This window comes from Malaclemys terrapin, chromosome 14 (genome assembly GCF_027887155.1).
Source record: "Malaclemys terrapin pileata isolate rMalTer1 chromosome 14, rMalTer1.hap1, whole genome shotgun sequence".
Classification (NCBI taxonomy): domain Eukaryota; kingdom Metazoa; phylum Chordata; order Testudines; family Emydidae; genus Malaclemys; species Malaclemys terrapin.
The window spans coordinates 3,619,629-3,647,088 of NC_071518.1; the positions used below are offsets into that span (position 1 = coordinate 3,619,629).

The 27,460-nt window shown below is 48.0% G+C and overlaps 2 protein-coding genes and 2 non-coding genes across 6 annotated transcripts in view; all 4 read right to left on the bottom strand.

Annotated features, from left to right (window-relative positions):
• Positions 1 to 812: 812 nt before the first annotated feature.
• Positions 813 to 9,156, bottom strand: RPL13 (ribosomal protein L13). The gene is made up of 6 exons (XM_054049188.1): positions 9,062 to 9,156; positions 8,515 to 8,632; positions 7,788 to 7,929; positions 4,565 to 4,738; positions 2,304 to 2,360; positions 813 to 1,015 (listed from the first exon to the last, which is right to left on the bottom strand). The coding sequence occupies exons 2-6, from the start codon at positions 8,616 to 8,618 to the stop codon at positions 857 to 859; spliced, it is 636 nt and encodes a 211-aa protein (XP_053905163.1). The 5' UTR covers positions 8,619 to 8,632; positions 9,062 to 9,156; the 3' UTR covers positions 813 to 856.
• LOC128849086 (small nucleolar RNA MBII-202) lies at positions 4,798 to 4,882 on the bottom strand. Its single transcript, XR_008447164.1, has one exon. It is a non-coding gene; the product is annotated as a small nucleolar RNA MBII-202 (small nucleolar RNA).
• Positions 8,218 to 8,297, bottom strand: LOC128849087 (small nucleolar RNA MBII-202). Its single transcript, XR_008447165.1, has one exon. It is a non-coding gene; the product is annotated as a small nucleolar RNA MBII-202 (small nucleolar RNA).
• Positions 9,157 to 11,550: 2,394 nt separating the features above from the next.
• Positions 11,551 to 27,460, bottom strand: part of SPG7 (SPG7 matrix AAA peptidase subunit, paraplegin) — a 231,957-nt gene continuing 216,047 nt past the window's right edge. For all 3 annotated transcript variants that reach the window (XM_054049323.1, XM_054049324.1, XM_054049322.1), the window contains exons 12-18: positions 26,921 to 27,023; positions 25,102 to 25,212; positions 20,848 to 20,963; positions 19,499 to 19,655; positions 18,208 to 18,371; positions 15,833 to 15,910; positions 11,551 to 13,703 (exon numbers count right to left, since the gene is read on the bottom strand). In XM_054049323.1, the coding sequence (XP_053905298.1) occupies positions 13,494 to 13,703; positions 15,833 to 15,910; positions 18,208 to 18,371; positions 19,499 to 19,655; positions 20,848 to 20,963; positions 25,102 to 25,212; positions 26,921 to 27,023 (939 nt within the window). In that variant the 3' untranslated portion in view covers positions 11,551 to 13,493. The remainder of the gene's footprint in view (positions 13,704 to 15,832; positions 15,911 to 18,207; positions 18,372 to 19,498; positions 19,656 to 20,847; positions 20,964 to 25,101; positions 25,213 to 26,920; positions 27,024 to 27,460) is intronic.

Genomic DNA, 27,460 nt, shown 5'->3' on the forward strand with positions numbered 1-27,460 from the left:
TTCTTTGTTCCAAATTCAACAGGCTGGGTAGTACTTTGTGCCTCCCAGAAGCTATGGTGCTACTCTGAACAAAATACCCAGGGACCTAGTTCAAACAGCCTACAGAGGGGATGCTAGAGAAGCAAAGGAAATCAGAATCCCTATTTACTAGTAAAAATCCAGAGGAGGTACCCTGCTACTAAAGACACCCTACATTCTACCAATTCCTTTTGGAAAGCCCAGGCACTAAGGAAACCTGCACAGCAATTTTACAGGGTATCACACTGGCTTGTCAGAGAAAAAAACCATGTAGTTAGTACTGCATGAAGACAGGCGCCCCCCAGTGGTAGTTTAGGACTGTATCCAATTCAGTTCTCTTTTACAACCTGATTCAGCCAAGTCCTCCACACACTGGAAATTTCCGTCCTGTTTCTTACAGGCAAAAGCGAGCAGGCTGCTCCGTAAGAAGAGAGGAGCAATGCAGGGCCGTGTCTCGCTACTGATTAAAGAGCCATCTGCTCAGGTTTCCCTCAAAGCAGCTGTGATTAGACAGCAAGCGGAGGGGAAAACGTAACTGTTTAAACCTAAGGCAACGCCACCCAGACTGAATGAGTACCTGCCCCCCACAATGCCAGGAGCCTATTACCTGCTCATCTCAGAAGCAGTGAGCAAACCAGCTGAGACGACAGTTCAATTTACTTTTATACAACACATGGCTAGAATGTAGCTGAACAAACTAACCAACACTGCTGAGTATAGGCTTCATGGCAAAAGTATCACCTTCCTTTACTCTGGATCCCTTTGCATCCGGCCTAAGGAGACGCCACACCAGGTTACATTTCTATACTCTTTTATTGACAGTTCGAGGGAGAGCGGTTCATTTCTTCTTCTCCACATCCTGCTCTGCAGCTTCCTTGGCACGTTTAGCACGGATTCCAAAGAGACGGGCATTTGCCCGGGCCATACGCAGGCTGGCAAAGGCTTTGAAGTTCTTCTCCTCCTCAGAGATAACACGGGCCTTTTCCTTTTTGTAAACCTAGCAGAAACAAGAGTCAGATAGAATGTGTAACCATCCTCTCTGGAATCCTCTGGCCTAGTCAATGTTTAGAAGAGTTACTTTTGGGTACAGATTTCTACTAGCAACAGGACACCGTGACTGGCAGGGATGCTTTATCAAAGCAGGAGGCCACGCCTGCAACACTATTCAGCTTCTGTATTTGTCAGCTCACACCACTGATGAGGAGAGGGAAGAAACTCCAAGAATAACCATCTCAGGGTAGATTGATATTTACCTCGCAATCAGTTTACACTCATCCGCGGATTGCCACCAGCAAGCATCAAATATAACCCTTCAAAAGTAGCAACGGTTCTAGAACAAACTGCAGTGAACCCACAGCTTGAGCTCCCAGCCCTGGGTCACTAGAGACTGAATTACCAAAGCACAGGGCTGTGCACAGACAGCTGGTAACGCTTCCATCCTCAGTTCTGAATTGCTTCAGGCAGAACCCTCAATTTCAGAACAAATTCTGACAGCTGAAACTGCATCCATTAGTCTACCCCCAGACAAAACACTGCCACTACTTCAAGCCCACGAACTTGCCCTTCGGCTTCCTCAAGGGAGCTCTGATTTAACCAACAGTTGGTTAAAAGTTTTAGCAGTCAGCTCTGTGCATCTCATTACACAGTGGCAAAAAATCCAGAGACCCTGCTAAAGTTACACTCTCACAGTAAAATATTGAGATAAAAAAACAAACAAAAAACCCCAATAACAGTATTTTACTAGAGCAGTGGTTCTTAACCTTTACTGCAGCCTGCATTGGGTCTCAAAATATGTTCTTGCACCCCTTATCAAAAATTGTTGAAGTAGGTCAGTTCTTTAAACCTAGATATATTTTTTGTTTGTATATTACAGGGTAATTGTTAAAAAAATGTATAATGTCAACAAACACATAGGTTTGATGAAACAAAGTAGTTGTACTTGCGTGACTGTGCTTAATTTGTGTTTTTGATGATTTACCTTCTTAAAAAAATTTGCATGTCTCACCCTAAGAAAGGGCACCTTGCACCCCCAGGGGGTTCGTGCACCCCAGGTTAAGAACCACTGTACTAGAGAAATAGGAGGTCAATTTTAACAGGCTCTTGTTCTTTGGTCTCAAGGTAACTGCTGCAGTCTACAGAGAGTGAAACGTAACTGCGGTGTCACAATGCAGCACTGAAAAACCCATTTCTGTCGAGTCAGTTCTCTTTAGTATTTAGAGATACATCACAGCAGTGTCTAACTTCAGAACAATCCAACAAAGCACATGATTTGCAGGTTCACTTACGTTCCTGATTGGCATAACAGGTCCAGAGAGCTGAGTTGCCATCTTGAGTTCTTCTGGCTGTGAAACAGAGGAAACAAGTGATTACTGAGTTCAGCCAGACAAGCTGACTCCTTTGGTGGCAGGCCTGTGGGAGCTGCCTGGGTTACGGAACGTACCTTCTGGAGCAAAACATAAGCTCTTCAGTTTCATATCTTAATTAAAATCTAGGCCTGTGTGCAAGGCCCCAGCTTGGTGATCTGACTGGAGAATCTAGCAATACATGTTTAACAGAAAAAGTTCCATGGTTTGGACCTCAGGAATTCTGGCCCATATTTCAGACTGAAGAGAGGGCCCTACATTCCCACATACACGCCACGGAGAGTCTCGGAAACACACAAGTGGAGAAGTGCGCTATTTCCCACTCCAACAGAGGGGTGTGCTATCATTTTAAAGGGCCCAGCCTAAAGCAGACTTGTTTGTTTTTAAGAGAAATTCAACTGAACCCAGAATTTGGGATTGCACTGGGGAGTGTGACCTATTAACTATGCCCAGTTAAGAGAGATGGAAGGAAGCAAAGTCATCCTGAGGGCTTGACAAGGTGCTGATGCATCACCATTACTCCACCACCAAATTGCCTCTCCTGGCCACACCAAAAACAGGAACCAAGAATGTAAAGCTCTGGTTCAAGGGCACAACACTGACTTTATAAAAGTTACACCAACCTGAAAAAATGTCAAGTTTACTATTGTTTCCAGTAACGTCTCTGGCTCCCATACCAGACAGAGAAAAGTTACTTTGCAGTTTATTTTGTATATTCAAACAGCATTCAGCTTCCCCTATTTGTCTGGCTCTCATGCAAAACCACAGGGAAAAGAAACATTTAAAAATGTGGCAACAGAAGGCACAAGAATTAACAAAGCCCTTGGGAGGAGATAATATGTTTAACAATTTTTATCTCACTCTGAAACTGGCTAGATTTCAAGTTCATTGTACCATTTTAAAGCTGTGCTGGTGCTAAACATTCACAACTAGATCTGCCTTGCTAACCAGTCTAGGATATGAACACATGGGACTACACTATTTTAGGTTTTCTAATTGCACCGGTTATCAGTGATATTCACATGACACTCCAGGAAAGTCGGCATGAATTGCCCCCAGGGAAACTGTTGTTACAGAAGACCTTGCTGGAGAAAAGGGGAAACCTTTAGTCTGCATATAAAGTAGTTTCTACTTCAGCTTCTTCACATCCACATCTCCAGCAGTGCCAAACCAGGTTCAAAGGGACGTTTTCCAGGACTGTCTACAATGGGCTTAGGGAATATGTTAAACTGATAAGTTCCAACAAAGCCACATTTTATATAGTTTAGCCAGCCAGTATAAATGCAGTCAGAGAAAAGCTCAATGACCAGTTTGAAAGAGTTAACACACTTTGACCCAATTCCTGCTGGCAGACTATGCCACGTTAGAAACATTTAAGCAGGAAGTATGTTTAAATCCAGGTAAAAAGCCTAGAGCACATAAGAGTCTATGGATGTTGCCTAGAAATCCCCTTCTTCAAATCTTTAATTTCGCTACATATACGTCCTCATTGGAAGCACGGAGCCTACATAGCTGGAGCAAAGAAATATATGGAAATCCACCTTATTTCAGAACCTTAGCTGATACAAGTGTTTTCTCTGAATTAAGATTTACAGGTTGATAGGTGGAACTCCCCTAAAATTGACCAACTCACCACCTCTGTAGGTTACTCAGCTGAAAAAACCTCTCTGTCCCTGCATTTTTTCCTCATTGCTCTCTTTTGTAATTATTTACATAGTGAGACAAGTACTCCTGAAACGGTGGCTCATTATCCACCCTAACACATTAACTGCTTTTACTAAATTTCAACTGCTTAGGCAAAAATCAGACGTTGTGGGAGAGTTGCTAAAGTATCATGGCTGTGATTCAGGACAGCTTCCCCGCAATGTGACTTTAAATCACCACTGCACACTCCACACTCCAGGCCCGGCTTCCAGCACAACAGAGGTGGTACAAGTTATAGCACATACCCTGGCCAACACCCAAGCCCATCCCTCCATCAGATGTACCTGAAGGCTGACTAGAGCTGCTCTATCAACCCTTTGCCAATGGAAGAGGCCTCCCATGCAGGGGCATTACGTTAGGAGATGTGTCTAAGTAAGCAACGCTTTACAGTAGAACATTAGAGGATCAGCCATAACCAACCCTTAGCACCACTGAGCAGGAGAAGGCCTCTAAAAGCTTCCAGGACCCAATGTACTTACAGAGCTGTCTCCCTTCTTGGGTGCAGAGGGCTTCCTTGGGAAGAGGATAAGTTTGGAGCGATACTCCTTCAGTCTCTGCACGTTGGCTTGCAGGGATTCTGTAGACTTGTTGCGTCGTCTGGGATCCACAGAGATTCCAATAGTCCTGGCAACCCTTTTATTGATGCCAGCCATCTGTAAAGCAAGAGAATTAATGTCAACCTTCAAGTGACTGTTATGCCATTGTGCTACTGAGTGAAGCCACTACAGTCATCAGCTGGAAAAGGGTTCAATAAAGTCATCACAGAGATTACAGAGATTCCGGAGAAAGTGTCATCATTTGACTGTAAGGCCCATCAGAAGCAGAGATTAAGAAATATGAATTGTGCTACGCCCAGAAGTTGGACAGCAACAGATAAGGCATCTCCAAAAGTCAAAGATTAGACTCAAATATAAGACAACACATGTTACATAACTTTCAAGTCTGAGGCCAACACTCCTTCAAATAGCAAAAGGAGGGCACAAAATCTAAGGCCACATGGAAAAGAATGGGCGATATCACTTTCACTCACTGAAATAGGCAAGTGTCCTTATATAATTATACATTATACTACAATGTGCAATTCCAACTGTAACAAGCCATTTAAAATCACACATACCAACCTGACTATGAAGTTGGCTATACTATTAAGGTTTAAATCAATGCTTTATCAGGTATCACTTACATCATGAGCCCCTAAAAAATACCAGAGAACCAAAAGAAGCAAACTATTTCTTGGTGCTTAACAGTTCTGTAGACATTTGCTTTTGTTGTCCCATAAGATGACTGTACAGAAAGGTGCATTACCATAACACTCCCTCCTCCTCGCTCCTGAAGTTGAGTGGTTTAAAACCCTGGAATTTTATTAAACTGGCAAGTTGACCATGTCTCTTTAATTTTCAAAACAATCTTGTGTTGACCTATGCTACTGCCTACACATCTCATTCCCATACTATTGGAATGCCTGAAATTAATATGAATACGGGAAAGCACCAAACACTACCGTAACCATAAATTCCTTTATTAAATCCAAAGTTATACAACTCTCTAAACATGCATATATAATTTACTACATCCAAACAGTAACAAAACATTTGATCAAGATACTTACAAACGGGTTAAACCCAGGGTGCTTAGACCCATATTGGTCGGATCTAAGGTGGCCAGGCAGGTATTAGCTTCTTTATACTCTTCAACAAACAAGTGATGTCACTGCCAAGTACTGACTTCAGTTAAACACCAATTTCAGACAGTTCACCCTTATTTCCAGTCTTACCTGATGATTTACAAACTCCTCTCTTCCCAAGGCCTTTCCTCCTCTCCTTGCTGCCAACAGCTTTGCCATTGCCCCTGGATTTACACAGGCTTTAACACTGGTGTGTGGGTTGGCAAGGGCCATGTTAGCTCATTTTAAGACAGATTCTCTTGGTCTTATTTAAAACCATCTGCAGTCATCCTCAAGGGTCAGAGGCCTTCTTTTTAGAAGTTCTTTTACCTCATTTGTTATTCTTTGAACCAAATGTAGAATCACAGAACTGGAAGGGACCTCAAGAGGTCATCTAGTCCAGTCCCCTGCATCCTCCCTACTTCATTCCATCTGGCCTTATAACTTATTATTTTCAAGGCTTTCCTTCTAATTGCTAATCAGAGCCTTTCTTTACTATATATATATTTTCTTAACCAAACTTAAGCTAACTAATTCTCTAATTTCATATTTATCCTACACATATTGTCCATTTTCTGCATCTACAGCAATTACACACCTACCTATAGCGACCACCATCCTGTACTTTGGATAATAGTGTTGTGTTATCTAGGCCTTGTCTACACTGCCACTTTACAGCGCTGCAAATTTCTCACTAAGGGGGGTGAAAAAACACTCCACTGAGCGCTGCAAATTTCGGCGCCGAAAAGTGCCAGTGTAGACCAGAGGTGGGCAAACTACGGCCCGCAGGACCATTCTCCCTGGACCCTGAGCTCCTGGCCAGGGAGGCTAGCCCTGGGCCCCTCCCTCTTCCCCACAGCCTCAGCTCACTGCACCACCGGCGCAATGCTCTGGGCAGCGAGCTCCTGGGGCAGCGCAGTGACAGAGCCTGGCCTGACCAGGTGCTCTGTGCTGTGCAGTGTGTGGCTGGCTCCAGCCGGGTGGCGCGGCTGCCTGTCATGGTGCAGCCGTTCCACCAGTGCTCCAGGTGCGGTAAGGGGGCAGAGAGCGGGGTTGGATAGAGGGCAGGGGAGTTCAGGGGGAGGTCGGGGCCAGGGCAGTCAGAGAGCAGTGAATGGGGGGGGTTAAATGGGGACAGTCAGGGAGAAGGAGTGGTTGGATGGGGCAGAGGTCCAGGGAGGAGAGGAGGGGTTGGATGGGGGCAGTCAGGGATGGAGGTTCCGGGGGTGGTCAGGGGACAGGGAGAAGGGGTGGTTGGGTGGGGCAGGGGTCCCGGGTGTGTGTCTGTCTGTCAGGAAGGAGAGGGAGTGTTAGATGGGGCGGCAGGGAGCAGTTAGGAGTGGGGGGTCTGGGGGCAGTCAGGGAGAAGGGGTGGTTGGATGGGGCAGGAGTCCCGTGGGGGGCAGTCAGGAAGGGGGGGTTGGGGGCAGGGGATCCGAGGGGGCCGTCAGGGGTGAGACACATACGTACGTGCGTGTCAGATAGGGGGCGGGGGCAGGGAAACGCCTGCCTGTTTGGGGAGGCACAGCCTCCCCTAACCAGCCCTCCATACAATTTCTGAAACCCGATGCGGCCCTCAGGCCAAAAAGAAGTTTGCCGCCCCTGGTGTAGGCAGTGCACCGGTGCCGGTAGCCATGCTTCCAGCGCTGGTAGCTACTCCCTTTGTGGGGGTGCTACAACTACACTGCCATTTTAAAGCGCTGCCACTGCAACGATTTAACATTGCTAGTGAAGACACATCCCTAGAAAATTCCAAAATGGCCACATGCACAACCAGTTTAAACAGATATCCATTTGCCAACCACTCAGCTGTTTACATCTTACACTAGCTTCCGACAGACTAACCAGGCCGCGCAAGACAGGGAAATATATCAAGGAGTTCATTTCACCCACTCGAAAACAAAAAATTGAGTTGAAACACCAAATTACAGTTGGATACTTTACTCTGCACCCACCTAACACTGGACACATTTATAGAATTTATCTGTTGCATGTGAGCGCACTCTACTACGAGATGCTAACCAACCAGTTATACTCACTCGCAGCTCTTCCAAGCTGAATCCTCTGCCAGCACGAACTTTTGTGTGGTACCTAACAGTGGGACACCTCACAATGGGTCGGATTGGCCCTGACACTGGGCGTGGAGCAATGCGCCGAGCCTTTGCCTGACGGGCCTTCCTCCTGGTGAAAGAGAAATATCACAGCAGTCAACAAAAGGATGTTTGTATAAAATACCTAACTCTATATGCATCCGAAGAAGTGGGCTGTAGTCCACGAAAGCTTATGCTCTAATAAATTTGTTAGTCTCTAAGGTGCCACAAGTACTCCTGTTCTTTTAACTTCTACATTGACAATCTTCTAAACACCCAGAGTCCCTCCCAGAGAAACATGAGGGCCCATCAAACGTGCTGAGGTAAGGAATGTGTCCATCTAGTAACTGATGTGAACAAGGCCAGACTACACGCTCTCATAGTAAGCTACAGTCATCAGCTAAAAAAGGGTTCAAGCAAATCATCACTGTTGTGCAGAGATTCCGGAGAATTATCATCATTTGACTGTAGACCTAATTAAAGGCGTTAAACTGTTTTACTGGCCTCTGTGATTACAACCAGGGTAACTTTTAATCAATCACTCTCTAACCACCACCACATGCCACGGGAGCAAAATTCCCAAGTACGTGATCTCGATGTCACACGGCAGGTAGAGACAATCTCACCAGACACTGGTCTCACTGACACATGCAGCCAGCTGTCCTTGGCCTCTCACCTGCGGATCTTCCGAGCGGGCTGGTTAAACCAGGTGGCAACTCGTCTCTGCCAATCTTTGTGGAAGTGGGGTCTCAAGATCATGCCATTTCGACTGGGCGCCATGATTGCTTATATCCCTGCAGACACAAGGGGCACGTGTAATGACAGCTACAATTCGCGGCGGGCGCGGTTACCGAAAGCAGCCCTCGATAGCAGAGAGCGGCGGGGGCCCAGCCCCCCGGGAGCCGGGAGAGCGGAGGGCCCGGCCAGGCCGGACTGCAACAGCCCCCCGCAGCCCCCCAAACACGAGCCGCTGCCCCCGAGGGCTGTGCTCGGCAGCCCCGCGCGGGGCGCCACCCTGGGAACGACTGAGGCGAATGCCCGGCCCCGGCCGCCGGGGAGCGGCCCCAGGCCCGGCACCTGCCCGCCGCCGCCTCCCCCCAGGACGCGACAGGCCGCAGGCGGCCCCCCTGCGCTCGGCTGCCCAGGGCCCGGGCCCCGCGGGCCGCCCAGGCGGCGGATGGAGGCGGATAACCCTGCAGGGCCCGGCCTCCGCTCAAACCTACCTCCACGGGGGGAAATGGCCGACCGGAAAAGGAGGGGGTGACGCAGGGCACGCTGGGATATTAGGCCTAGCGGAAACTGAACTGGTTACTGACCAATTAGAATGAAGGATGGCGGGAGGCCTGCCCAGCGAGCTTCAGCGCCCATCTCGCCAAAGGCCCTCTGCCCTTTACAAAGATGGCGCCCGTTTTAAAGCGGCAGCGTATGAAAAACCAACGAGTGCCGTTACCTGCACCAGGTGGGCTGGGGAAAGGCAGCTGGCTGCACCGAGGAAGCGCTCAAGTTGCTCATCCATGACAGTTCATGGAAGATGGGTGAGGGGTCAGAGGACTGGAGAAGTGCAAACACAATTCCTAGCTTTAAAAAGAACAGGAGTACTTGTTTCAGAGTAACAGCCGTGTTAGTCTGTATCCGCAAAAAGAAGAACAGGAGTACTTGTGGCACCTTAGAGACTAACAAATTTATTAGAGCATAAGCTTTCGTGGGCTACAACCCACTTCTTCGGATGCATATAGAGTGAAACATATGAAACACTCTATATGCATCCGATGAAGTGGGCTGTAGTCCACGAAAGCTTATGCTCTAATAAATTTGTTAGTCTCTAAGGTGCCACAAGTACTCCTGTTCTTTTTGAGGATACAGACTAACACGGCTGCTACCCTGAAACCTAGCTTTAAAAAAGGGAACAAAGACAACCAGGGAATTACAGACCAGTCAGCCTTCAGCCACGTACAAGATTCACTTTATTTTTTAAAATCTTGGTCCTAATTTCTAGACCATGTACACTAATCCCTCAAATTCCATACCCCCCACAGTAAAACAATGTCTCTTAAATAAGATACACAAACAGCAAAGAGGAACAATCGCAACCTAGACTGAACTTTCATGACAATTCAAAAATAATTATGTTGCAAAACTGATTGACCCAGTCAGGAACTGTCCTGTTGGTGTGGCAGATATAGAAGCTATTTGCAGTGGCAAGTTCTTATTTGGTTTGCTGTAAATCAAGTCCATGATCTTAAATGATCTAGCAATAATGCTTAGCATTTACATGGTGAGCTACACCTTTGGAGTGCAACACCAACATTAACCCAATTCATTAAAAGCTACGCTGAAGTATTCTAGCCTGCTTAGCCACGTCCATTTCCCCTACATTATTTATTTTAGATTCTAGAACTGAATACATTCCTGTGTATGCATCTCCCCAGAGCCCTGCATACCTAGAGAGAGCGGCCTGATCTAATGGTCTGAGCCCAGGACTGCCCAATACCTCAGTAGCCTTGGACCAGAGGTAACCTGCACTTCTATTACCACACACACCTGCATGTAAAATGGTGACATCATAAAATTACAGCTGCCCAAAGCGTAACTATGCTGTTCCTACTCCAAGTATGCATTTCATCTATGCCTGGGCAGATAGACGTGGATGAATAATTCCTATAGACGTGTACATTTCTCCTCCAGAACGGCAGTTGCCTGCTCTTGCTTGTGGCACTAGTTTGGTACGGGTTCATGTCTAGATCCTGCCCATTAGACCTGCTTTGGCTTACACAGCTCATCCCAGCCCCTTCTCAAACTACTTCCTATACCCAGCGTTGCCTCATGTTTGAATGGCTGCTTCTTCTCACACTGGAGTTCCTCATTCAAGTCAAGCGAGGACGGAGAGGGGCCCTCATAAGTCTTGTAACACCACCACTAGGGGACTGCAAGTGCTTGGAAGACAATTTTTCGGACATTCACATGACACACATTCTTTTCAAGGTGGCTATGGCCACTGTCACAGCATTTAGAACACAGCCAGACTACACCTGCCTTGAGCCAAACTCCCACAGGGTGTTATACTTTGCATAAACAGAGCTGTCCTACAAGACTGCTGATGTGCTACCTGCTGTCCACCTTAACTGGCATTTCTTACCATCAGTCAACTCCTGCACAGACTCAAGTGCGGGCTTTGGGATGAGGCCTGATGCTTCCCCAAGGAGTAGGAGCAAGAAACAGCAGCTCTCGGCCAGGTTCCTGCCCTCATTGCAGAGGATCCCGGTGACCGGCAAATGGGGCTGGCTTCAACGCACATGAAAGCAGAGAAAACCGAAGATACTCCATTTGTAAGGCTCTCTCTCCGTGTAAGACACAATGAGGGGAAGAGGTCTGGGGGAAGCAGGTGCACTTGTTGAGCTGACACAAGCAGTGACTTCACGGCGTCTCCCATCACTTCTGCTTTACAGTTCATTTGATGACTGATGCATTTTGTGGTCAGATGATAAAGAGACCACGACAAATCTTTAACGCGGGTTTCGCTATTCACAGCCAGCAACCCAGCCATGCTGCAACATCTGCACCACAAAGCATTTTGCTGCATGTGGATACTTTCATTTGTCTGATCAGTTAAAAGTCAATCCTGTGCCAGAATACGGAATGACAAAGCACCATTAGATGCTCCAGGTTGCATGGGCAGGTCTTTCAAAATGATCAGACTGGTAAGGAGACTGTAAACACAGGAGCCTGCTGTTTATTAAGAAAAGTCCCAAACCAACTGCATTACATTTGTATTCACACTACAATTAGCAGCAGTGCTACCAGATTCCACGTATGCATGCAAACAGGCCCAGAACATATTTGAGACCATTTTTAAAAGGTTGAGAAGTGAATACAGTTTCTATAGCAGGTGAAATTCTAGAGTTCAAATAATAAAGGGGAAGCCCATCATGTTAAAAAGAAAACAAGGGAAAAAGCAATGGAAATATCAAGTCCCAGACTAGAAGAAAAACATCCCTCCCCCATAAGATTAACAAGTAAAAACTACTACAGAATGCTGTGCCAACACCGAGCTGGCATTATAACTAGTACAACCAGTGGGTCAGGCAGGTGGCACTGCCCTACAGTAGCCTATAGAGACCAGGCAGGTCAATTTTCAGGACCCAGTCTTCCTCCTAAACCCAGCAGAGGTTGGGAGTCCTGAGACAGAAGCAGGCTCTGCATCAGATAAGTGATCGTGGGTAAGAATGCCTTGGATAACTGCATCCCTTCCATCTGAACAACACAACATCAGCTGCCTCAAAAGTCTTGTCTAGTTCTCCACAAATGGAAGTCTGATGGCAATAATGTGAGGCGTGTTCATTTGCACTGATTTCTACAGGGGGCTGTAGACTGAAGCCCTTCACTTGTGTTCAGACCTCTTAGTCCCCTACAGAAGAAACTGGGGTGGGGGGCACCTGGACTGGGGCCTTTCAGGGACACAGACAATAATCCTCATGGAATAAGCCATGGAAATAATCCTCAATAAGAGAAAAGGGCACATTATACAGCCAGCCAGCAAAATATCCCAGACATCAACGCACAGATATTTCAGATGCTCTCATTGTGGAGTGAGAATGATCATGCCCCAACAAGATTCTTCTGCAGAGGACTTAAAGGTCTGAACACAAGTAAAGAAGTTCAGTCTACAGCCCCCTGTAGAAATCAATGCAAATGAACACCCGGGTTTCCATCCCAAGAGTCCTTACTGAAAGGTGCTTCTCAAGTTCCTATTGAGAAAAGAAACAGCACATCTAGACTCAGCCTCTCAATGCACTTATGTTCAGTCCTGATCTGGAAAATGGGCTTCTGATGTAAAAGTAGATCCTAGACATGTGGGGTTGGCCAGTACCTGCACACAAACTGATAACTCAAACAATGTTGATAATCCATGAACTGATAACCCCAAACCAACCAAAACCAAAAAATCCCCAGAGAGAGAGACAGGCACAGAACTATCAGAGAGATCAATCAGCAGAGGAAGCCCCTAAATCTGCAGAACTGTGTACTTGTCATAACAGGTCTCATGTTAGAATGCCCCAGCCTCCTGCATTTATTAATATGTTCTATATAACAATGCGCAAAGACCATTTTACTCCAGTGAACCTTGTTCTCTCAGTCAGTATATTTTTAAACTCTGAGCAGAGATAAAAGGGTACAGTCAAGTCAAGTAGTAACTACTGGGTCTTAAACTGCCTTGAGCCCTTCTGAGTGGTTGTGCCTGACAGAGACACACTTCCGAGGCTGTGGCATGGGAAGGAGTGGCAGCGCACACCCATGTCACAGAACAGATGTTGAGCGTTTACACTGTGCTGAGCCCAAAAGAGATTTTAGCATTTAAATTCATTCTGAACCCATGTATTACCCCTTCTGCCTCACATGACCAACTACATCTGTGCTTGTATCAGGAATCCCCAACCCCGGAGATAACCAGCTGCAGAATCCCTCCCTGAAGGCAGCCTTCCTCGTACAGTGGCTGATACACCCAGAAGTCAGGGGCAGGATATTGGCAACACACAGATCCCCTGTTCTGGTCTCTCAGTGCCTTTGACCCTGCAGCTGAAAGGGGAAGGACTCCGGTATGGTGCTGGAAGGAAGCCTCTAAAGCCCTCCTCTCCCAGTCCGGATCAGGAATGGGTTTCATACTAGTCTCAAACTGGGTTCCTCCTCCTCTTCCCGGGTCTGGGGTTGCTGGGGTGGCTCTTCATCGCCTGTGTCTTGTTTCTCTCTCTCTGCTTCAAGCCAGCGCTGAGGAACGATCATTTTCTTTGGCCCATGAGGAGGCGGTCCAATCAGGGCTTCCATGTCCTCACAGTTTATCACTTCCTTCTCCAGGAGGGTATTAGCCAGCTAGAAAGAGCAGACAGGGCAGAAGGTGAGTGTACATGCACTGTGAGTTCAGACAAGTCAGTGGCAGCTCTGGCAAAGCATGAAGGAGAGCATGCTGACATGGCCGCTAGTGCTTGGGGTAAAGCGTTTCCAGGACATGCCGTCATCCTCCCCAGGTCAGCTAAAACAGAAGAGAAGGGGTTTGTCCATGACTGTAAGCAGCAAACAATATCAAGGTGTATATTTGGACAAAGATGCAGCCAAAGCAAGATGTGCTGGTGTCTGAGGGAAACAAACACACCTGGGTTACCAAATCCACTGGTCTGACAGCTAATACTGTATGTCTGCACTAGAAATACTTTACTGGTATAGAAATACCCGTATGTTAGACCAGCACAGTGCTCCTAGTGTGGTCACAGCTACATCAGCAAAGCTCATTCTATACTGGTTACTAAGACAACCCTGTACAAGCCGTATCAGTAAAAGTGCAGCTTTGCTGCTATAGCTGCATCTACACTAGGGGCTTCTGCTGGCTTCACACCCTGACCAACATAGCTATGCCAGCAGAAGCCCTAGTGTAGATCTGGTCTATCTGTAGTTTTTGGGGGCCAATATGCAACTTTTTGAGCTGCTGGCACCTGCTACAAAGACTGAGAAACAGCCAGGAGAGCTTTGGGGACAGGGGCACTCTCACAGCAGAGTATGACTTATGCTCTGTTCCCCTAAGCTCGGCAATCTACAGCTACTGGGGTACAAGTTAAGCAGGTGATCTCTAGCTGCTAGCCTGGAGGAGTGACCAGGAGAATCACTTTAGCTGAATGAGGTCCAAGGAGCAGAGGTAGAAAGGTCTGCCTCTCTATTCCATCCACTTAAGTGACTTTGCACCTGTGTGAATACTTGTGAAAGGTGCCAGGTTAGCAGTCAATGAAAATAAAGGCCTCCATAGGATAGGTACAGTCTGGACAAAGACAACACAAGTTTTCCTCACTGCCCATCGGACAGAAACTCTCTAGGCACGGGAGGAAAGTTCATTCTCCAGGTCCATTCAAACTTGCCGAGGTGTGTGAAAGTGACAGGACTGCCCACAATACCAATGAATATGTCAGCAGTTAGGTAAGACAGATGTGTGTGTAGACAGTTGTAGTCAAGTCCTTTTTCTCTAAATGGTTTGTTCCCACTGTTAAAGCGAACAATACTGTGGTTGAAGCAGGCTGGCTGGTCATTATATATCACTGGGCACAGACTCCCTAAAGGAAGAATCAAAGGTGCCCATCCTCAGCTGGGCCACTGGGTGAGCACAGTTGATGCAGACGGTACTATAGCCCACGTCCTGCTCCAAGAGTGGGAGAATTGTGAAATTCCATCCCAGGCTAGGTAAAGGCCCACAACCTGACACCTGAGGAGGCAGAGGTGCAGCCAGCCCTGTAACACTTGCAGCGGTAGCTTAACAATGTGAACTGAGACTATCAACTCATTCACACTGGTGACCTGGAGGTAAAAGACTCTACGTCCCATTATTCCTGCCCTCAGATACTGTCCACTTCAATCCCCACATAGATTTCCTGTGGACTGGTCCCCAGCTGCAGTGGTAAAGGCAGCACTTGCTTTTTGACTCCGGCAGACTGCGGTTTCTGACATGGCAGACTCCTCCGGGCAAGGCCAATATCTAGTCTCCTTGCAGTGGTATAAATTACACTTCAGTCCCATATTTGGCATCCCAGGATCAGAAAGTCACCATGGATGTAAACAAAGGAACTGCAGTTCTGTGCTAGAGTCTAACCTTCACCCACCCCCATCAAGCCCTCCCCAAAGAGTACCTCTCTTACCAAGCAATGAGTCCCTGAACACCACCAGTTAATGTCTAGAGACTCAGATCATTCACCACTATAGAAAGTTCCCACCGCAAACACACATGCATGCCAAATCCTAATCCAATGGCTGACCGGATACGCAGCTCAAAGTCTCTCTTTCTTTTGCTTCCCTAATCTTCTTGCAATCTGGAAATGCACCAGAACCCACACTGCTTCTCAAAGCTGGAAGATAAGCACAGAAACACTGCTTCCTGAAAGTACCACCGCCACTCCCCAGGACACTAGCAACCAAGGACCTGGTGGCTGCAATGATGCCAGAAGCCCTAATGAAGTCCGTACCATTTGCAGTTTGTCCCGGTTGTCCAGTAAGAGTTTCTCTGTGTGCCTATATGCTTGAGCCACCAGCACTTTTGCTTCCTGGGAAGAGAAGTGAGAAATAATGATAATGGAAGAGAGACTTGGAGAACAGACAAAGACGAATGAACACTATGTTCATATAAATGATGAGCTGTGCCTAGAGACATGATTTACAAACAGGAGCTGGTCAGAAAGTCCTGTCCCTATGGAAAAGTTTGGTTTTCTCTTTTCTTTAAACGAAAAAAATCAAAGATTTTCTGCCAAAAACTAGTCTACTCTTTTGATGAACTGCCACAGCGCATCAGGTGAGTCCCCAGTTGTGGGGCATCATGGGAGATGTAGTCCAGCTGGGAAACCTGGCCATAGAGGAGAACAGGAGCATGAGGCAGCTGAACTGTAATTCCCATAATGCACCATGGTAGCATTTCTGTGAATCAAAATGTTTCAGTTTTCAAGTGTTTGGTTCTCACGAGTTGACACTGTCTGGAGAAGGTAGACACTGCTCATAAAACATTGCATTTTGTCAAACACCCAGTTTTCTGTTTAAAAACAGTTTCACTTGGAAGTTTTCAACCAGCCCTAATACAAACACCTGCTTTCTCCCTCCTCCAGGGTGTCCAAGAGATCTAGAAACCAAAGAAACAAAAATTCTATTCTTGCGATTTTTAGCTACGTATCTTCTCGTGATCCAGACGCCACACAGTATTGTTTATTGCAAACTGTTACGCCTGGGGGGATTCTGCGCCACTGCACATGCACAGAATTTATGACTCCCGCTGATTTCTTTGCTTCCCGCAGAAAAATAACTTTCTGACAGGGAAGCCACAAGAGCAGCCATACGACCCTCCCCAGCAGTATGTTTTGGGTGCCCAGGGCAGCCGGCAGAGAGGTAAATCACTGTGGGGCAGCACTGGAGAAGACCCTGTTGGTGGCTCCTACTCGGCGCTGGGCTCAGCTGCTAGTCCTGGCTAGGGAGGATGAGACTTCCTCTTCCCCTGCACGGCATCCAGAGCTGTGTCAGACCCACCCCAAGATTTCTCCCCCAGGTGCAGGAAGATCTGCAAACTCCCCCCTCCCTCAGCTTCCTACACCCATTGCCCCTCAGCTGCAGGGGAAAGGATCCCTGTACAGGGAGCTACTCCCCCCAACCCTCATGTATCCAGACCCCCTCATACCTAGACCCCTGCACCTGGACCACCCCGACAAGCCGCCCTACTGAGCCCCCAACCAGCTGCACATGGATCCCCACCCACTGAGTCCTACTCCCCCAGCATCTGGAACTCCTCACTAAGCCCCCACACCCAGACCCCACTGCCAAGCTCTATCCCTCCCAAACCCAGACACACACACACACACCCTCACTGAGCCCCAACCACCTTCCCCTGGACCCCCCTGCAGAGTCCCATTGCACCCAGAACCCCCCAACAAGCCTCTGGGCATCCAGATCCCCCACACACACCCAGATCCCCCACTGAGCCACCAGCACCCAGACTGCCCCACACAGAACCCTCTCAACCCACATCTAGATCCCCCCAAACTAAGCCCCTCAACACTTGGATCCTGCCTTGCTGAGCCTGTCTGCACCTGGCATGGAGGGGCAGCACCCTGGGGTGTTTCTGGGGCAGGCCCGGTCCTTGCGCTGTGGCAGGGTTGGGTGCAGCCTCACCGCTGAGTCTGTGTCCTGGGGAGGAGCTGCACAGTGATCTCCCACCTGTGTGCAGCCAGTGGCCTGTGCTCCCCACTGCCATGCTGGAGTTTCCACATTTATTTGACAAATAAAATTTGCAGAATTTTAAAATATTGTGCACAGAATTTTTACTGTTTTGGCACAGAATGCCCTCAGGAGTACCATGAACATGAAGGGGATGGATACGCTCAGATAATCACAGCGTCTCTCCCTATCTAGGCATCTACTCTCAATCCCACAATCACCCCATCCTTATTTTGTTTCCCACTCCACCCTCAAAAAAGTTAGTTATAGTCACACCTCACCACCCTGTCCCCCATTCTGCCCCATCTCATCAGACTCCGGTCATGCTGAAATCATGACTGCAGCTCGCTGCATAGATTATGTTTTTATACATTGCAACCTATTTTATGGCAACTAACTGAGATTCAAAGCAGCAGCATCACTAGTGCAGAAGTTGCAGCTTCACATGATTCTGCCTGTTAGGACTCAGTAAATGTTCCTATCAAGGTGACACAGAACAAACCTGTGCTGGTTTCAAGGCATTTACTTCTAAATGGCCAGTGAACACAAAATAGTGGGCTGCCAGTTTTATTTGCAATTTGTTTTTTTTTAATGAAGTGGGAGAAGCAAAGAACAAAAGGGAAGCTGCCAGGACAAAGAGACTTACGTGGTCCATCATTTGCTGAAGGCCCTGGCTGAAGGGGCGCCGACCTATCCCGGGCGGGAGCTCCAACTCTGGGAAAGAAAGATGCCCAATGCTGGGCACCATTCCATACTCCTTCACCATCGAATAGGCTATCTTGGTCACTTTCCTCAGGTCATCCTCTGCTCCTGAGAGAGACAGGAACTCAGCATGGGATCACAGAGCTGACAGATGTAGCAATTGGTGCACCTCTAGCACACAACCCACTCTGCGAGTCAGGAGTTCAGAGCTGCAAGATCTGTGTAGCTGAACAGCCCTCCCCAACCACTGACTTTGCTAACTAACCCAGGGGAGACTGTCACTCATTCTACTGACAGCTCCTACAATGCACAATCTCCCCTCACCCCTCCTTCAAAGTTTGAAAATACAGTATTTCACCCCATTCGTTAAAGGAAGGAGGCTCTATGCCCCTCATTGCTACAGCGTGTTGCAGCCAGAGCCTCTAGGAATAAGCCTCAGACAGCAGGCTGGCATGTCGGTTAGGAACAGATGACCTACACACTGATGAGGACAAACCCATGATCAAAAAGCTCATTCAATATTTCACCCCACTCCCCAGTCTGCAGATATTCTGCTGCTCAGATCACCACCAGGAAACGGGTAAGCACAGACCCAGGGTCAGGTTTTCTAAACACCCTGTAAACTACTTCAGAGACTAGAGAGAGAACACTGACGTTCTTGGCACATAGCATAATGCTTCAAGGTGGGGATTTCGACAATTGACCATCCAGGTCAATTTGCCAGAAGCTAGGAATGGGCAACAGGGAATGGATCACCTGATGATTCCCTGTTCTGTTCATTCCCTCTGGGGCACCTGGCATTCGCCACTGTCGGAAAACAGGATACTGGGCTAGATGGACCTTTGGTCTGACCCAGTCTGGCCGTTCTTATATAGTTTCTCTGTTGGCTTCATTGTGAACAGAGTTAGGCCAATGCTGAACACTTCTGAAAACCACACCCTCCGCTTGGATTTCAATGATTCGTGCTATTCTCCCACACATTCTACCTAAAGACAATGCCACTGGCATTAAATCCCCTTTCTTCCCACCCTGACCTCCTCCAGCTGGTGTTACTAGGGCAGGCAGTTGAGGATCTACAGTTCTGTACAGGAGTGTCTCTACAGAACAGCTCCTTATACACCAACATGCTCTGAAAGCCAAGGAGGCGGACAGCTACCTCCCTTCTATGTAAGGGAAGGGTCCTGTTAACCTGGCACCTCATCTAGGCCAATCCGTGCAAGGTTCTGGCTCCTCACCTGTCGTGACTTTGTTAAAGGTGATGGCTTCAGACACTCTCCCTCCCAACGCCATGCACATCCTCTCAAACAGGTGCTCCTTGGTGAAGAGGGACTGGTCTTTCGGGAGGATCTGAGTAAACCCCAAGGCAGCATTTGTTCGAGGGGCTATGGAAACCTGAAACACACAAACAGCCTCTGCCAATTTCAGAGAACAGGGGCTACAAAACAGAATCCGAGCAGGGAGAGGAGAGGAAGATATTCAGATTCTCTATTTAACCTTGGGTTTGAGAGAGGCTCTGGGGTGCACTTGTGTGAGGGAACCCTTGAGATTACAGGCACAGGAGGCCAAAAAGTGACAATGTCCCTTGACAGAGTTCCCACATTGAAAGATTTGCCTTCATGATTGTGCTTCCTGACATTACGGAGGCAGGCAGAGAGGAATGACACATGGAAGTCACTCTTAGGGTAGTAGTCAACTAGCCAGTGAACCCTCAAGATGCCAAAGTGATTTTAGAAACCATCAACCAAATTCAACTCACTTCAAACTTGTGAGCATGTCCTGCAGAAGTTAGTGGGATTACCAGAGTTAGTAAGGCAAGCAGAAATTGGCTCTATATTAAACAGACATCATTTGTAAGATCACTTAAACGTTGGGAGTGCAGTAATCATTTAACAAAGCAACACTACACAACAGGGTTTAGTGCTAGTGTAACACAAACGAGCCTCTGATATTGTAAGAGATTTTATTCCAATGCTAGGACTTTTTTGGGGTAGGAGGAAACACATAGGAGAATACAGCCTCACGTCTGAAAGGAAGCCCTTTCCTATGGAGTGCCTCCTGAGGCAGGCCAACTCACAAGCCTACCAGTCTCAAAAAGCATCCCTTCAAACCAGGGACACGCGATGACCCAACTGACAGTTTTCTAACATGCTGGCAAGCCATCTCTGAGAGGGGAAGATTTTTGCATGCACACGCAGGCCATGCTGCGTGTCTGGGAGGGACATACAAATCAAGGAGCAATTGTAGGGAGATTTTAGTCCCTTTAGTGTGCACAGGGAACACTGTGGTCTCTGAGCACATCCAGTTCAGCTTTTAAACATAAAATGATGGCTGAAGATGATTACCTAGCTTAACAGCACAAAGTGCAATGCCTCACTGTTATTAATGGAGTCTGCTAATGGATTTCCGAATTGTGTACTTGGCTGTGTTACTGTAACCACGTTCAGAAGAGGCGAGGGATGATGCAGCAGAGTTTAGCACAAGCTGTTGCATTATGATCAGTATACATTAGACTGGAATCCAAAAGGACCTCTCCCCACCCCCGCGTTGAGCTTGGTTATTAATTCATAGCAGACAGTTAGGTTACCTTCATCACAGCCTCGGTGTGTTCCAGCAGCCAGCCAACCAGTGCATGGCCTGACTCATGAAAGGCCACGACCCTCCGCTCCTCCTGCGACAGGATCTTACTCTTTTTGGCAGTGCCTGGGGAAGCAGGGACAGAGCTTCAGTTGGGAAAATGGGTTCTTGGCTTACACCTGTCACCAGCTCAGAGTTCACTCTCTTTTCCAACTCACGGTGCGAGCCAGCCAAGCGTGCAGTGTAACAGTTAGCGAGCTCATTACTCTTGCCTGCCCTGCCACCCCGGCCAGATGGAAAAAGCAACGCCGCTTCAATTCTGTGCTGTTACAGAGGTGCCCTCAGTCACCTTACTAGTTAACCACGGAAGAATTCAGCCTGAAGTGTAGGCGGTTTCATTCTGCACTGAACTGAAGCACGAGATGTTTTCAGCGGAGATCTCTTATTCTCTCTTTTCAAAGGGATGAGTTGAGACACATTTTAATAGATTATCTCCGCCTTCCTAATGACTAAAGCACAGACCTAGGATTCAGAGCTGGGATCAGGTGTACCACAGACTCCCTGTAACCTTGGCCAACTCACTTTTCGGTGTCTCAGTTCCACCTCTACAAGATGAAGATACTCACTGAACTGGCCGGGGTGTTCTGAGGCCTAGTTTGGCTGTAAGACCCTTGAGTTCCTTAGGGCTGGTTTACACTGGGGGGGTGTCGATGTAAGATACGTCGACTTCAGCTACGGGAATAGCGTAGCTGAAGTCGACGTATCTTATTTCGACTTGCATCCAGTCCCCACGGCGTGGGATCGACGGCCGCGGCTCCCCTGTCGACTCCGCTACTGCCGCTCGCCCTGGTGGAGTTCCGGAGTCGACGGGAGCGTGTTCGGGGATCGATATATCGATCACTACCCGCCGATCCAGCAGGTAGTCTGGATGTACCCCTAGATAGGAGACCTCATAGAAATGCAAGATGTTTATATTATAAACATCTGCAACAGAAGAGGGTCCCCGTCCAAGGATTCAGTCTATTAGGAACACTGAAATAGTGCAAGATCAAGGTTGCACATGAAAGCTTAGTGCAAATCTAGAGAGGTTTTCCATGCTGGTTATTCATGGAACAGTCTAAAGCCTCACAGTCTGGGGCCAAGCTTTTGGAATTAGCAAATTAAGATGAACTCTCAGTGTTCTCTCCTCTCCTTAAAAAAGGGGGAAAAAAAGTATTTTTTTAATGTCCTTTTTCCATGCCAATGCACTATACATTGGAAAAAGCCCAATTAATATCTGGAAGAGATGCTGAATGGAAGTCAAACTTGTAGCATATGTGCAGAAAATATGTTAACTGCAGAGTACAGTACACATCAAGAACTCCACTACATGTACTGTGCAAGGTGCCAGTATTTTAAAGCAGTTGTTTCTGCATGGTGCCAGGATCTGTAGGGGGCAGAATGAGCTCAGTGGAGAACATCAGCAGTGCACTGATTTTGCATGATACCTTGGAAAAAACACTGTTTAAAATAGAACGTTAATAGAAAGCCAGGGGCCTTATTCAACAAAGAAATTGCAAATTACATTCAAGTCTGTTTCGTACACTCACTGCCCAGGGATCCCAGCAAAAGCTATGCCTCAGAAGGCATGAGGAGGATGGAACAGCAGCTTCAAATCAGAATGGCCTTAATTTTAATCAGAATAAGGTCAGTCCCTTAATCTTCTTTTAACGCAGGCTGGGTTATTATTATTATTATTTAATTCTAGAAGCATTTCCTTGTCAACCCACCAGGGAGAGAGACTGTATGAAACTCTTTGCAATAGCACAGAATGTTCCTGCATAATTGCTTCTTCCCTTGACTAAAGCCAGCCTCGGCTAGGAGCGGCCCCGAGGGCTTGGTTTTACTCCGTTTAGGAGCAGAAGGGGCCAAGGATGCTGCTTCAATGCAGCACTAGTCGGGTTCCACAGGCAGCCAAGGGTGCAAGCAGGCTCCACCATAGGCACAGCCGCTCTCTCTGCTGGCATCCTCCACAGGGAGCCTATTAGGCACTGCTCCATCTTCTCAATACATTCTCCCTCATTCCCAGGAGACAAGACTTCCAGACTAGTCCCATTTTCAGGCTTGAAGCCTTGGCAGTGATTAGCATTTGAGAAGCACCTTTACCCCTTCTCCCTCGTTACAGCAAAGGGTTTAAGGCTGACGTGGCTTTCAGCACCTGCTACCAAATCCCTTGATTTAACACCACTCTTCCCAAGGCAAAGACACTTGGTATGTCTCCTTCATTTTCAGGGAAGTCCAGCAATGACATTGTTGTGTGTGGACGGTTAAGACAGCAGCAGCACCATTCAGTATTTCTGTGCTTGGCGGCAGCATGAAAGCTCCAGACTCCCCTCACCCAAAGAGCTACAATCCCGCTGGTTGTTCAGTGAGTCAAAAAACTTGTGACCTCAGACTTGCATCATAGACTTTAGTTACAAAATCAAAATGCGTCAGAATGCGGATGCCACATTTTGGGTGTGATTGGGGAAGGCAAGCGTGACCACCAATGGAAAACTCAACTAAGTCCCTTCCTCAAGGAGACTGGCATTTTCTCCAGCTGAGGCAGCAGCTGCCTCGTAGGAGAAGCTGAAACAAGCATTGGCCTTTGCTGGTTTATGCCTTTGCAGAGCAACTCAGAAGGACCTTCACTGGCCACACTTGGTGCTGCTAAGCAGCCAGGTGTCTGGCTTTGTGCAAGTGTGCACAGAATTACCAAGAATGTTCAGGGGGAAATGCACTTTTAAGGTAGATGAAATTGTAAATAGTCTCCTGCAATTCTTATTTAAGATGTTTAGTAAGCACCTATTCATGGGCATTTAAGCACCTTATAATAAAACAAGACAAACTCCAAACGAGGAAACAACTGACCCAACACAAGTGTTCTGGCCCGTGGACCATAACCATCTGGCAGAGCACCTCACTAGACAAGCATGCAGCCTCTTCTGTGTGTCCAGTATCACACCCCTTATAGTGGCAGTGTACTATGTAAGTAGCCAAATATTTGCATTCTCATAATCAAGACCCTGTGTGTTCTGTAGCAGACTGGACCAAAATTCTGCAGCATGCTAGTGCAGCAGACTCAAAATTCTGTGGCAGCTTCAGGTAAATTCAAAGAGGTTTTTACAGAATTAAAAAGGAATACTACCATTAGTACAGTGTAATCTACAGTGAGTACAGTGCAGTCCCTGGCCTATTTTGATATTAAACATACTCTGCTCACAAATTTTCAGTGTGCTGCAGATTGTTACGTGAGCAGTTCATAATTTGCATTGTTGGAGTTTTTGGTTTGGGGAGGAGAGCCTGAAATTTAATTAGCTCATTGGGGGACAGTTGTGACTTTGGCACCTGGGAAAACATGGCAGCTGGCTTGGGATTGTGGGATAAATGCTCAAGCTGGAGCTCCCCCAAACACAAACAACATGGAGTTGCTGGCAGGATGTTCTCTGCGAGGGCTCCTCACCCCAACTTGGTCCACCAGAACCTGGATTTGTTAACCTTGCAGACATACTGCAAAGCTCCTCTTTTTCCTCTTTTCTAGGGCTGTTGAGGAGGGGGCATCCCTTTAGCATGGTTTTGCTATTTATATTTATGCCATAGGTGCCCAGAGCGCTGGATGGGCACTGAAAGCTACATTTTAGAAATGTAAAGAATTGAAGAACAAACATGTGAATTGTATCAGAGGGGTAGCCGTGTTAGTCTGAATCTGTAAAAAGCAACAGAGGGTCCTGTGGCACCTTTAAGACTAACAGAAGTACTGGGAGCATAAGCTTTCGTGGGTAAGAACCTCACTTCTTCAGATGCTTGCATCTGTGAGGTTCTTACCCATGAAAGCTTATGCTCCCAATACTTCCGTTAGTCTTAAAGGTGCCACAGGACCCTCTGTTGCTTTAAACATGTGAATTGTCCTCCTTAGGTTTCAGAGTTACCCTTTTGTGATAGGAGCAGATTGCACCTACTAGTCCAGGTTGTCTATAGACTCAGGAGAGAACTATCAGTTTGGGCTCAGGTTTGGAAAGTTCTCTGCACCATAAGGGCTAAACACATGTTCTAAAAAGAATGCTTAGACCCTCAAGCACAGTCCTGCAACGGCAGGATTCCCAAAGCCCTACCTGTACTAAGGGGAGAGCATGGTCAGAACTATCTGTCTTGCTAGAACTCTGCCCACTAAAGAACCATATTCCAAAAGGCATGACGAGCGCCACGGAGGCATTAGAAAGAATGAAAAAAGGTCAGGGCTTCTTACCTGCAATGACTCTCTCTACAGCATACTCAAAGTTGAAAGTATCAATGGATTTATAGCCCTCCCTGGCAGCATGGAGAGCGGCCTCGTTACAGATGTTTGCTATGTCAGCGCCTACAGGTAAGAGTTAACAAATCAAGCTTTTTTTGTAAGGAGGGACAAATAGCACAGGAGGACAGAAAAGGCAGGCACAAACCTGGGGGAGGCTCGATGGAAATGAAATACACCTGCATCACCAGCTCCCTTTGTTCCCTTGGAAGAGAGCACAAACTTTGTCTCTATTGCTTATGTTAGATGTAAATAACATGGTCGGCTTCTTGGCAATCAGCACTGGGCTGCCGCACAGGACAGAGCTCAGCTATCAGTCAGCAGGGCGAAAGCCCATGCTGGCTCTCAGCAATAGAGGAGCGGTGCGGGTAGTTGGTCTGGCTTGGGCCACTGCGTTGTTCGTAAAGCTACCGCACAAACCTCTCCACAGGAGAGAAAACATCTGTGCTGAGTTTGTGTGCATGAGTGATGGGGGGAAGGGGGATTGCTGCACGAAGTCACAACAGAAGCAGTGTGCTGGGGCCTGTTAGAGGGGAAACCCAGCAAGGGTATTCCAGGAACTACATGCAGGTCGACGCCTTGGAGTCCGTGGTCAGAAGCTGTGTTCCAGTAAACCATCCCTAAAAGTTCTGGGGTGTGGGAATGTGGAGAGCAGCTTGATTTTACCCTGCTCTACAACATAGCCTCTACTCAGTGCTACCCACCAGCGAATTATTGTCTGTTGAAGTGTTTATTGATCTACAAGTTTTTCCCCAGCTTAATGCACTGAGGGGCAGCGTCTCATTCTCAACAGCAACCAGGAAGAGGCAAAAGCAGCAGCTCTTCCCCATGGGAATCTGGGTCATAAGCGTTGTAATGGCTCCCCTCCCCGCCCCACCACAGCGGTAGAAAACAGCTGGATGCCCAAAACATCCAGGGACTGAAAAACATCCACAGTCGCTCATCCACACACACATTTGTATCCAAGAGTCTGCGCAGGTTCTGGCCATTTCAACAAGAGAGGGAGCAGAGAGGAAATAAAACCATTCAGACCAACAGACATTGTAAAGGAGGGGGTGGCTAAAACAAAGGTGGGCAAACTACAGCCTGCAGGACTGTCCTGCCCGGCCCTTGAGCTGCCGGCTGGGGAAGCTCCTCCGGCCCCTCCCCTGCTGTTCCCATTTCCCTGCAGCCACGCCACCATGCGGGCAGCACGGCTTGCACCCACCCACCTCTCAGGCTTTCCATTAAGCCAGTCCTGCTGCTCTGAGCGGCATGGTAAGGGGGCGGGGAGTGTGGGGGGTTAGATAAGGGGCAGAGGGCAGTTGGATGGGGCAGAGGTTTGGGGGCGGTCAGGGGATGGGGTCTGGGGGGGTTGGATAGGCGTGAGAGCCCGGGGGGCCTGTCAGGGGGCAGGGGTGTGGATAAGGGGTGGGGCAGTCAGGGGACAGGGAGCAGGGGGAGTTGGATGGGGGCGGGGTCCTGGGGGAGGCAGTTAGGGGCAGGGGCGGTGAGAGGACAAGGAGCAGGGGGGGTTCGATGGGTCGGGAGTACTGAGGGGGGCAGTGAGGGAGCGGGAAGTGGGAAGGGTCAGATAGGGGGTGGGGGCCAAGCTGTTTGGGGAGGCACAGCTTTCCCTACCTGGCCCTCCATGCAGTTTTGCAACCCCGATGTGGCCCTCGGGCCAAAAAAAGTTTGCCCACCTCTGGGCTAAACCAACCAACTCTTGAGTTCACAAACAAGGAAACCCTCACAGCGCCTCAACCCCCGCCTAAGGCAAAAGCCTGGCTCATACCACTGAACCCTGGGGTGAGCTCAGCCAGGCGCTGGGAATAGAAGCTGCCAGCTTGGGTCAGCTTCAGACTCTTCAGGTGCTGTTCGAAGATCTCTCTTCTCTCCTGCAATGAAAAGGAAAAGCATTTGCATGAGGGGTTAGTGCACCAGCCCAGCAACCTGGCACCACCGTCACCTGGAGGTGAGAGTAGGGGCAATAAATGTCCCCCCATCACACACGGCAGCAAGCTACATTACTGGGAAGCCGGAGGTAAGAAGCCCAAGTGACTAAGCTGTGATGAGGACCAGCCACAAGAGGGCAGAGATGCCCTGCTTTGAGCCCTCAAAGTATTTACCAGTTTTGATTTCACCAGTGACACAGAGCTTTCAAATTCAGGACAGACATATGGAGGCTTACAATGAGTCACCGGCTCCTCTCTCCAAGGGGAGCTCTCCCCCCTCCCAACTTTCACCCTCATTGATCTCTGAACATTTCTTTAACAGCACAGCACTTAGAGCAAAGGAATCAAGAGCTCACAGCCCAAAGCCTGCTCCCTCCCCT